Below are 12,421 nucleotides of genomic sequence, written 5' to 3' on the forward strand. Positions count from 1 at the left end.
TTCACCTGCAGTTATTGATTGAACAAACAGTGGGTGTGGGTGTGAAATGCATGGATTTAAATGAACATTCAAGCTTTGACAAGTTATTGGTTTTTAGCTTAATTTATTTGCTTGCATGATTAAGTTGTGAAATGCTTATTAAGTTTTTTATTTCAGATATTTTAAGTTGGCCTGGTTGAGAATGTGCATTAAATCTGAATGCTACTAAGCAATTTACTTACATACATCACTTTGTGTGGTCAGTGTTGCACAGCTGAATACTAAACTTTAACACTGAACATCAGGGCGTATTGAGTTTACAGTACTAAATAAATATTTTGGGTCAATGACAACAACTTTCAGTAAATGGTGGATATAGCAGTTGGAGCAGCTGGAGTGCTTGCATAGGTGGTACCCAGCAGAGGAGCAGGACCTGCACAAACCCCTCACCTGCCTTTGGAGGCAATGACTGTGCCCTTTTGGGATCCACAACAGAGATACAGCAGTGCACTTTGGTAACATGTCCAGGTATGGGGTCTGTTCTTAGTCAGGTGAAGTGTTTATCATTTTTTATTATTAAGCTTAAGACTGTTGCCACTCTACCACCTAGTATTTCTTTCAAGCTGATCTATAAATTGGTTTACTAAATAAATCATTATCTTTTCAGCTCCTCACACTGCAGGTACAGACTTCACAGTGATGTTCATAGAGAACTATGTTAATGATCTGTATGATCCTTACATGACAGCCAAAATGACATTGTATGTCACACAGGCAGACAACAGCAAAGCACTGACTTTCACTGTTTATTATTTTGAATCATTCCTTCTGAAAAACCTGACATATGTAATTCCTGCTGGAGCCAAAGAGTCAACACCTGTCGAACTGCCCAGTGTATTGGAGATACAGTCAAGTGGTCTTGTCTTGAATCGAGGTGTACGTGTGCTGACCTCTGAACCAGTTTTCCTGACTGCAACAAATAGAGAAGGGTTTTCTGCAGATGGTTTTGTGGCAATACCCACAAAGTACCTTGGTGAACAGTACTATACTGTGGCCTATGCACCCCCAACTTATGCTACACAACTCGGTGTGGCTGCTGTAGAAGATGGAACCGTCGTCCAGGTCACTGTTGCCAGAGCTGCCAATACCACATACAATGGGGTCTCCTATCAGGGTGGGCAGACATTTAGCCTGACTTTGAATGCATTCCAAACCATTCAGCTAGAATCCATATTGGATCTGACAGGAACATATATTAATTCTAGCAAACCTGTGGCAGTTTTCAGTGGGAATAAGAGAACCATTGTTGGGAATGACACTGCTTCCAGAGATCACCTGGTGGAGCAGTTGCCTCCAATACAGTATTGGGGTACAGAGTTTGTCACAGTGCCGACTCCCAATCGTACAAGTGGTGATGTATTTAAAGTGGTTGCCAGCAAGCCTGACACAAACATTACCATAACTGTGGCCAGTGGACAAATGAAATACTACTTACGCCATGCTGGTGATCATGTTCAAACCATCCTTGGATCTGGTTCTCATTCCCATTCTATGATAACTACAGATCAACCAGTAATGTTATCACATTTTATTCACAGCCACACTGGCAATGATCCATCCAAAGAACTAGGTGATCCATCACTCTTAATCCTGCCCCCAGTAGCTCAGTATGGCAATGGCTTTTCTTTTGTAACACCACCATTCCATAACATGTCTGATCCCAATGATCCCAACCAACGGCCATACAGCTATTTCTTGAGTATTACCATTGAAGACCAGTATAAAGATGGCATGAGGATTGATGGTAATGTTATTTCTGGAGTCACTTGGCACCCAGTTCCATCTGTACCAGGAAAACCTGACATGGTTGCTACAAGTTTTGAGATTGCTCAGACCAATCAAAGACATGTTTTATACAATGAAAACTGCAATGTATCATTCTTACCACTTCTGTATGGGGCAGGAGACAGGGAGAGCTATGGCTTTGCGCTGGGGATGAATCTCAACATTTTAAATCCAGTGAGTACAGAGAAAGAATTTTCCGTGGTTCTAGAATTTTCAAATTGTGCAAAATGTTAGTTTAATGGTTACAGCAATGTATTTTTTTTAATTAAGAGATATCTGCTTATATATATACTTCATTTTGTTTTTCCAATTGCAATCTATTTACAAGTTCTTTTTTTTTATCTTTTCCAGCTGCCATCTGATGGTAAGTCTGATCTTTGAAAGTAATTTAACCGAATTAATATTTGTATACAATGAACATATGAAAACTGTATTACATTGACAAATATTGTTGTGTATAGCTTATAGATATGTTAACCAAAGTAAAATGGATATAATCCAAGACTTAAAGAATGTATACCTAAGAATCATTTAGAATTTAGTTGCCTATGTGCAAAGTTATAACATGCTTAGTGTTTCATCATGTGTCATCTTCTTTATTTATTTTTTTCAGCGTGCACCCCGCAGACTCAAGATCAAACCTGTCTTGTCAATAATGTGAACTTTTGTCAAGGTATTGGAAAATCACTATGTTAATTGGTCCTTTTTAAATTTTTCATGAAGAATTCCTTTTGCGGTTTATTATCATCCCTTTAAAATATATATACATAAGCAAATACAGAACAAACAATTTGAAATGTAGGTTGTGATGCTGTTATTTTTACACATATCTTCCGTACTTACATGTCCGTATGTTTGTGAGCTTTGCTGTCTAAGTATAGACACCTTTCAGTCTGAATATCCCCTGACCAATAACTAGATGTATGATATTCCAGGTTACCCTCTGGATAGCCAGGGTACAGGCTTTGTGCTAATGTTTAATGAGCACCAAACCAACATAGGACCAAGTCAGTATGATCCAGCCATTTATGCAACTAATCTTGAAAATTATGACATTCAGGTAAGTTATTATTGAAATTTTAGCATAATATTTGTTTTCATTAATAAAGTATAATATTTGGTCAATATTAAAATATTGTAATAAGCTTTATTCTTTGTATTAAAAATATCATGTTGACATGTCTTTTTTCTGTGTGTTGCCCTATTTTAAGCAACATGTAGTAAATGAAAAATCTGGACACCAATATGATAAAAACGTATTGTTTTGCATGTTGCTTTTAAACAAAACCTTCATGACAATACGTACTTTCGTTTTTTAGCTTAATGTTATGTCCCCAAGATGGAGCAGTCCTGCAACCTCCCAACAGTTTGTATTAGCAAAAGGAGAGAGTCGAAAAGTAACAATCCCTAAAGAACTGAGAATGAATGGAACTTCCAAGTCAACTAAGGCCATCTATGTAAGAGCTACTGATGAAGTTAGCCTCCAGGGTGTGAACACAGAGCAGCAGTCTACAGGCATGTTCCTGGCTCTTCCCATTGATGCTGTCGGTAGTGAGTACTATGCTGTGTGCTATAGTCCTGCCACAGACTGTCAGTTTGGAATTGCTGCTATTCACAATGGAACACAAGTCACCATTACTTTGCCATTATCAGTTTCTGGACACTTTGTTGAAGTCGTTTTGGATGGAAGAACATATTATGGTGGACAGACTATTTCTTTGGACCTCAATGCATATGACACAGTTCAGATTCAGGCTGCTAATGATTTGACAGGATCACGTGTGGTTGGATCAAAACCTTTCAGTTTCTTCAGTGGTAACAGGGATACCATAATAGACCAGGGCACCAATTCTAAGGTTAAAGACCATGTCACTGAAATGTTGCCACCTGTATCAACATGGGGCAAAGACTTCTTCACCTTCCAGACTCCCCTCAGCTCTAGCGCAGGAGATGTCTTCAGGGCTGTCACATCTTCTCAAATGACAAAGATTTCAAGAGTCGTAGGATCTTCAATGTCAGTGATGACTACGATTCCACACAACATTCACTTTGATCAGTTTGTCCTCGGAAATGCCAACCTTAGTGCATACGCCCATGTTACATCAGACCTTCCTGTGATGCTGACAGAGTTTGTACAGAGCATGGATTACAGTGGAAACCAGGCATCTGCACCAGCCATGTTGAACCTCCCACCCATGTCCCAATACAGGAACGAATATGCCTTTTATGCTCTGAATACTTCCGTCAGCACTAACAGGTCATTTGATAACTACATTATCCTCATTAGTCCAGTGGCCAACCGTGATAATATCACACTGGATGGCTCCCCATTGCCTACAATGCAGTGGACACTGGTCACTGCTAGAGGCAGGAATTATAGTGCTGGGTTCTTTAGGATTCAAGCAGGGCATCACATTCTGAAACATCCTGTTAACAATCATTATTTTGGCGCAGTACTTTATGGTACCGCTGTGAATGAGTCATACTCCATACCACTTGGGATGAGATTATCAAGGATAAATCTAGTAAGTATAGTTGTATGTTATACAGTCATTATGAATTTGAAAACTTTATACATTTATGATCAATTCCATGTTTTGCATGAAAGTTTTGAAACCATTTAAATGAAAGTATTATCAAATAAATGACCAATGAAAGCATATTATTGATGTGAACTTTTCTCCCCCCAGCCATGTGGGTGTGCTCTGTCTGCTACCACTGTCAGCCGAGCTGATGGCATTGACAATGACTGTGATGGTCTGGTGGATGAAGAAAACTGTCAAGATACAAACCTGGGTAGAAACTTTGATTTAACAATTCATATCTGCATCTGTTGGTAGATGGTGGCACATGTTTTTATTAGTGAAATTGATCAAATAATTTGTATAATGAAATAAATAGGGATACAGGTGACATTTAAAAAGATTTACAGAAATTACAGCATAAATATTGATATAAAAAAGATAATATTTTTAATTTTTAAGTAATCTTTAACTTTAATTTGATTTTTTTACTTTCAGATGAAGATGGTGATGGCCGCCAGAATGAAGATTGTGCTGCACCTATCAAAGGTGTGTGAACTGAGATTTTAATACAGCTCATATTAAATGTGTATTAGCAAATTCTTACTGAGAAAGGCCTTGAAACGAAGTTCATGGTAGTATAAATTTGTACCTTATGTTTTGCTATAACTAAAAAAAGGAATACATATAGATTATGCTTAGTTGTCATTTGACTTTTCTGTATTGGACTTAAATTTCTCACCAAATTACTTACCCTGGCAAACACTAAACTATTTATTTCAGTTGATGGGCAATGGTCAGCATGGTCCTCATGGTCAGCATGTCCAGTGACATGTGGCACTGGTCAACAGACCAGGACAAGAACCTGTTCTGATCCAGCTCCAGCATTTGGAGGCAGTCGCTGTGCAGGTTCTCTGTTCAGTACACAGACGGAGAGCCAGACATGTGGAGACACCAGCTGCCCAGGTCAGTCTTTGGGTTTTCTCATGGTGCTGTTTAAAATTGAAAACGTAATCACTTTACATTCAACAGTATTAAGACAGGCCAAGATAGAGATGTACAGTTTTCCAATATGAAATTCAGAATGCTGTCAATAAGAAATAGAAATAGGAAATATAGAATATGTTCAAACAAACACTGCCACTTAAGTTCACAAGTAAACTGTACACATTTAAATCACATATGGACCTACTATCTTCCCTGAATGTTCACAGTAACAAAAGCACCATTTTCTCATCTTTCATGTCATATGGCACATGTGTATTTAGTCTGTCTTCCATTAATTATTATAATACATTTCAGTTGATGGAGGCTACAGTCAGTGGAGCAGCTGGAGCACCTGTACTGTCACATGTGAAGGTGGTACTCAGGAAAGGACCAGATCTTGTACAAATCCTGCTCCTGCTAATAATGGCAGTGATTGCTCTGGTCTGGGACCTGCCACAGAAACCCAGCAATGCAACACACAGGGATGTCCAGGTAAGTTTTGAAGTAGGCATGGTAACCTGGTGATGGTGTCTGTACTTGTCAATGAAGATATCAGAATTACAAGTAGACATAGATACAAACATGTACTATATAGAATAAAGAAGTTAGAAGTCACGTAGAAATTGAAATACTGTAGTTTAATAATCATGTAATAACCTGGTTTAGCCTAATGGTAGTTTTAGGAAGTATTTGTTTGAAGTAAATGTACTAATTTTTTAATATGTGGTGTGATGTGATTGTTACTAAGTAAATTATAGTTACTGTTCAGTATTAGGTGACTAAACCTACATTCAATTATAAACTTAAACTAGAAATGTACCACTCCTTGAGCAGCTATAGTAACTATTGCATAGTGGCCAAACTTTTAAAAACTTTCTCTCAAATTTTTGCATGTTTACTAAGTCTACTAAAACCCAATGGCCTGTTAGGAGGCAGGTAACTCTGTGCAGCAAACGATGAGCAACCAGGAAAAAGGAACAGTGCTGCATGTGTTTCACTTGGTATCTTTATATCCCATTAGGGATTTTGTCCATTTCTTCTGTATGTTTATTCATAGTCAATGGTGGGTTAACAAACTGGAGTTCATGGGGCACCTGTAATGTCACCTGTGGTGGAGGGTCCCAGTCAAGAACCAGAACATGTACCAATCCAGTACCACAAAATGGAGGTGCTGATTGTGTGGGAGACAGACTGGAGTTACAACAGTGTAATACTCAGAATTGTCCAGGTGAGAAATGTGCTTTAGATTCTCTGAACATTTTCTCAGGTTTGAAAAATTACTGATGTTTTAAAATTGATCTATTCAAAATAATGTCATTCAAGAAAAATACTTCATTATCAAATGTGAGTCTTATTAAATGACATGAGGTTTATTCAATATTACATTTATTGTTTAACAAAATATTTGCATTGTTTTTGCATGAAAAGAAAAAATTAAGATTAACTATGAAATCATGTCAAGCTTGAAGTATATTATGACAAGTTATTATTTTCTATAGTGGATGGTCAGTGGGGTCAGTGGTCGGCCTGGGGAACTTGTTCAGTTTCCTGTGGAGGTGGAGGTCAGCAGACAAGGTCAAGGTCCTGCAATGACCCTGCACCTGCCTTTGGAGGCAACAACTGTCCAGGAGCTCCACCAGATACTCAAACTGAATCTCAACAGTGCGGCAGCATTTCCTGTATAGGTATGACCTTGATGTTCTTCTTAAATAGAAAAAGAATCGGGTACAATAAATTATATAAATCAACAGATAATGGAAGATTTTTTTAATGTTGATAAAAAGGATATTTTGAATACCAGTACCTTTAGAGGGACACAATGGGTAGTTGAACTTTATAAAACAAAAATTATTTTTCCTGGAAAATTTCAGCACTGTACCCTTAATCACCAAGGGCCAGTTAAATAAGCTAACTTTTGAAGTTATGAATTATAAATCAATTTGATAATACATTTGATCTTTTATGTAAAGTGTAATTGAATTTTTTTCTGTTTGCCTTTTTAAATAAATTTGAATAACTCATTACAGTCAATGGAGGATTCACAAACTGGAGTTCATGGGGCACCTGTAATGTCACCTGTGGTGGAGGGTCCCAGTCAAGAACCAGGACATGTACCAATCCAGTACCACAAAATGGAGGTGCTGATTGTGTGGGAGATAGACTGGAGTTGCAACAGTGTAATACTCAGGGTTGTCCAGGTAAGGAGACACCACCCTTTTATCCAATTTATTTCAGATTTTCTGTCACAGTATGTTGCTTTATTCAGTATGTTAAGTATGCTAAAATACATTCTATATGATGTACATTTTGAGTCAAACTGTCCATTCTGAAGAGCCATTTTGGCATTGTACAAACTACTTATATTTCAGTGGATGGAGGCTACAGTCAGTGGAGCAGTTGGGGCACTTGTTCTTCTACATGTGGAGGTGGCTCTCAGACAAGAACAAGAACTTGCACAAACCCTACTCCAGCTTTTAATGGCAATGACTGTTCTGGTCTTGGACCAAGCTCAGAAACACAGCAGTGCAACACACAGGGATGTCCAGGTGAGACAGCACTTTAAAAAAAAAATTCAAAAGAAAACTATAAAAATATTTTTAAGATCTAATTTAAGATAATTTTGATTTAATAAAATTCTTCCAGTAACATAGTCATTTGAGTTTAAGATCCACTTTATGAGAAATAAAAGGTTATAAGACTATCTATGACATTTTAATATGAAAATGTTTACTCATCTTATTTGTAGTTGATGGTGGGTTAACAAACTGGAGTTCATGGGGCACCTGTAATGTCACCTGTGGTGGAGGGTCCCAGTCAAGAACCAGGACATGTACCAATCCAGTACCACAAAATGGAGGTGCTGATTGTGTGGGAGATAGACTGGAGTTGCAACAGTGTAATACTCAGGGTTGTCCAGGTATGGAGACACTACTCCTTTATGAGATTTATTTCTGTTTTTAAATTGCAGTATATTGTTTTATTCAAACATTAGGTAAACTTAAATCTGCTCTATTTGATGTACAATTTGATAGTCAAACTGTCCATTCTGAAGAGATTTTTGGCATTGAACAAAACTGCTTATATTTCAGTGGATGGAGGCTACAGTCAGTGGAGCAGTTGGGACACTTGTTCTTCTACATGTGGAGGTGGCTCTCAGACAAGAACAAGAACTTGCACAAACCCTACTCCAGCTTTTAATGGCAATGACTGTTCTGGTCTTGGCCCTAACTCAGAAACACAGCAGTGCAACACACAGGGATGTCCAGGTGAGACAGCGTTTTTAAAAATACTATTTCAAAACGAGATTCTGATGCAATTTCCTTTCCTTTGCATTTGAAAAAAGAATTTTTGGATTTAATAAAAATCTTCCAGTAGTACATTTGAATTTGAGCTTAACTGGAAGGGTAGTACAGGATGATCAGGAAATATATGACATTTTTATTTGAACACATCAATACATTTTGTTTCTAGTTGATGGTGGGTTAACAAATTGGAGTTCATGGGGCTCTTGTAATGCCACGTGTGGTAGAGGCTCCCAGTCAAGAACCAGGACATGTACCAATCCAGTACCACAAAATGGAGGTGCTGATTGTGTGGGAGACAGACTGGAGTTACAGCAGTGTAATACTCAGAATTGTCCAGGTAAGAAAATACTTTGATTGGACACTGAGGGTGAGAATTTTATGAGATTAAATTAAGTTTATTGCATATTTAGTTTATAATTCAATAGCATTTGATTTATTGAGTTGAATCTATAAATAACCTGAAGAAGGATTTAAAACAATTCTGTTTAGAAAAACTTGGAATTGATTATTTATCTTACTTGTACGTAACCGATTTTATTTTAGAATCAGGGTTTTTAAATCTTGAATCACAATTTTTTTAATATTTTAGATTTTATATATCTTGATAATTGTCTTAATAAGGTCTGGTCTCTCGTTGTTTTAAAATTTATTTTATCCCAAAGAGGAACATATAAAATCATGATTATGAAAGCATTTGCAAAAACTGAAAGAAAAGACAGAAACAGAGTCCAGTTTTTGTGAGCCTTTTTTAAGTTTAGACATTTTTTTCTCCAATAGTGGATGGTCAATGGGGTCAGTGGTCAGCATGGGGAACTTGTTCAGTCTCTTGTGGAGGTGGAGGTCAGCAGACAAGGTCAAGGTCCTGCAATGACCCTGCACCTGCCTTTGGAGGCAACAGCTGTCCAGGAGCTCCCCCAGATACTCAGAATGAATCTCAAGAGTGTGGCAACAATCCCTGTATAGGTACAGTAATATCAGCTTGGGTATTGTCATAAGAGAATGTTATACCATTATTACCTGTAGTGTTTGACTACTAAATTTGTACTGATGCAATCTAAATGTATTGTTTTACATAGTAGTTTTGGTTAGGGTGACTTAAACTATTTTTTAATTAACTTTTTCTATCAGCTTTTAATGTGATACCATTTGCCTTTTTAAATAAATTTGAATAACTCATTACAGTCAATGGAGGATTCACAAATTGGAGTTCATGGAGCACCTGTAATGTCACCTGTGGTGGAGGCTTCCAGTCAAGAACCAGAACATGTACTAATCCAGTACCACAAAATGGAGGTGCTGATTGTGTGGGAGACAGACTGCAGTTACAACAGTGTAATACTCAGGGTTGTCCAGGTAAGGAAACACCACCCTTTTATTGAATTTATTTCAAATTTTCTATCACAGTATATTGTTTTATTCAATATGTTAAGTATACTAAAATCTGCTCTATTTAATGTACATTTTAAAAGTCCTACTGTCCATGCTAGAGCAACATTTTTGCCATTGTACAAATCTACTTATATTTCAGTGGATGGAGGCTACAGTCAGTGGAGCAGTTGGGGCACTTGTTCTTCTACATGTGGAGGTGGCTCTCAAACAAGAACCAGAACTTGCACAAACCCTACTCCAGCTTTTAATGGCAATGACTGTTCTGGTCTTGGACCTAGCTCAGAAACACAGCAGTGCAACACACAGGGATGTCCAGGTGAGACAGCAACTTTACAAAAATAACTACTCAGAACAAAACTTTAAAAAATACTTTTGTTTGCATTAAACTTAAGAAAATGTGGATTTAATAAAAATCATTCAGTATATATAGCAATTTTAAGTTTAAGATCCACTGGAGGAGAAATAAAAACGTTATAAGACAATCTGTGACATTTTAATAATATGAAAATGTTTACTCATCTCATTTGTAGTTGATGGAGGATTAACAAATTGGAGTTCATGGGGCTCTTGTAATGCCACCTGTGGTGGAGGCTCCCAGTCAAGAACCAGGACATGTACCAATCCAGTACCACAAAATGGAGGTGCTGATTGTGTGGGAAACAGACTTGAGTTACAACAGTGTAGTACTCAGGGTTGTCCAGGTAAGAAAATTGCTTTAGATTTTCCGCAAATTTTCTCAGCTAAAATTGATATATTCCAAAAATGTTATTTAAGAAAAAATTAGTTAAGTGACACATTGGAACACTCAGGGTTGTCCAGTATGCAAGAGTTTATTATTGAATTGTTCAGTGTGAACATGTAATTTATATAATCACCTATGCATCTGGCTTTTACTTTGGGTGCATAAAATTTTGCTTACTTTATATCATGACTTTTGCTGTTCTTGTGCTTGACTTCATGCAAATGTACTAGTATTTGAATGATAATTGGCTGAAGTCATTTTTAAAGTTCTAGTAATTAAGATTAATTGTTTCATTTTTAATTATATTTGATTGTGTAGTTTATATGTTATATTTGTAAACATTGTTATCTTCTTTTATAGGGTTAAGTGAATTTTTTATGTAAGGCAACAAAAGTGTCTTTCATACTGTGATATATCTTTCTTTAAGTTGGTATGGAAAAAATGTTGAAAAAAGAAACATTTCCCCCTTTTATTATTGCAATTTGAGCAAGGCTTAAGTTATCTTTATTATAATTAATATTTGCCTAAAAGACAATATGCTGGTAAAGCTTCTTTTGTCATTTAAATATATTATTATTTGTTTAATTGAGGAAGATGGTCAAAAATAATGTAAACATTTATGAATTATTCATATTTTAAACATATTAATTCCATTATTATGTTGGTGATCTTATTTGTGGTGGTGGAATTTGCAAGCTTCTATGAGTAGCTTCATGCTTTATGCCAAATGGATTGCTTAATTAACTGATATGCTATAAGTGCATGGTTTGTGTATGCATGAATGCTTGTGAATCAGGGTGCATGCTGTATTATTGTTCAAAGGCATGATTATGTCCATAATTATGTCATATGATCATTAGCTAATTTTCTACTTGTGAATCGCACTGTAACTGTCTTTATTGGTTTGTTCACTGAGTAAAAGATGTTAATGTGGTCTTTGTTAAATTTGTTCTGTCTGTTTGTAACAGTAATATTTGAAACTTTTTTCTGTTACATGTACTTTATGACCTCATCATAAACGATATGAATAATGCTGGGATCAGGCATGCAAGTTATGTATTAATATTTGCTTTTGAGAAATGATATTTAGAATTTTTCTCTTGGTGTCACCTTATCATTAATTACATCTCTACATTTATAAATTAGTGGATGGGAATTGGGCAGATTTCACCCCCTGGTCATCATGTTCTGTGTCCTGTGGAGGAGGGGTACAGACCAGGAACAGAACATGTACCAACCCAGCACCTGCCAACAATGGCTCCACCTGCCCAGGTGATGCCTCCGAGTCTCAGCAGTGCAATATAAACCCGTGTCCAAGTAAGTGACATGTTTTCATATATAGGATAAATTTTAGGCCTGCCACAAACTCTCTTACAAATTTGCAAGAGGGAAGTTTACTATGCAAGTGGATTCTTTTTGCAAATTTTCATTTTTTACAAACTTCTTGAGTATGTTTTCCACAAATTATATAGTTTGCAGCCAATTTGCTGTAAACTTTTCATATTGCTAAATTGGTCAGTTAATGATTATAATTATGAATAAAGAAAATGCAAATACATCTTTCACTTGAAATTAAAAAATTCTATAAACTATTCTTTGTCAAAATTTCAACTAGCAGAGGAGTATGTTAATTCAGCCTTTTTTCAAAAATT

At 36.6% G+C, this 12,421-nt stretch overlaps 1 protein-coding gene across 1 annotated transcript in view; it reads left to right on the forward strand.

Moving 5' to 3' along the window:
• The window catches only part of LOC106174328 (uncharacterized), a 55,624-nt gene that overhangs the window by 16,980 nt on the left and 26,223 nt on the right, over positions 1-12,421 (forward strand). The window contains exons 19-39 of the mRNA XM_087001469.1: positions 343-507; positions 647-1,998; positions 2,398-2,497; positions 2,760-2,884; positions 3,144-4,349; positions 4,515-4,620; positions 4,845-4,895; positions 5,130-5,312; positions 5,649-5,825; positions 6,391-6,561; positions 6,833-7,018; positions 7,361-7,531; positions 7,703-7,879; positions 8,080-8,250; positions 8,423-8,599; positions 8,805-8,975; positions 9,416-9,601; positions 9,821-9,991; positions 10,167-10,343; positions 10,558-10,728; positions 11,916-12,086. Of these exons, the coding sequence (XP_086857595.1) occupies positions 343-507; positions 647-1,998; positions 2,398-2,497; positions 2,760-2,884; positions 3,144-4,349; positions 4,515-4,620; positions 4,845-4,895; positions 5,130-5,312; positions 5,649-5,825; positions 6,391-6,561; positions 6,833-7,018; positions 7,361-7,531; positions 7,703-7,879; positions 8,080-8,250; positions 8,423-8,599; positions 8,805-8,975; positions 9,416-9,601; positions 9,821-9,991; positions 10,167-10,343; positions 10,558-10,728; positions 11,916-12,086 (5,565 nt within the window). The remainder of the gene's footprint in view (positions 1-342; positions 508-646; positions 1,999-2,397; positions 2,498-2,759; positions 2,885-3,143; positions 4,350-4,514; positions 4,621-4,844; positions 4,896-5,129; positions 5,313-5,648; positions 5,826-6,390; positions 6,562-6,832; positions 7,019-7,360; positions 7,532-7,702; positions 7,880-8,079; positions 8,251-8,422; positions 8,600-8,804; positions 8,976-9,415; positions 9,602-9,820; positions 9,992-10,166; positions 10,344-10,557; positions 10,729-11,915; positions 12,087-12,421) is intronic.

This window comes from Lingula anatina, chromosome 1 (genome assembly GCF_051362555.1).
Source record: "Lingula anatina isolate TDL-2025a chromosome 1, LinAna3.0, whole genome shotgun sequence".
NCBI classification, from domain to species: domain Eukaryota; kingdom Metazoa; phylum Brachiopoda; class Lingulata; order Lingulida; family Lingulidae; genus Lingula; species Lingula anatina.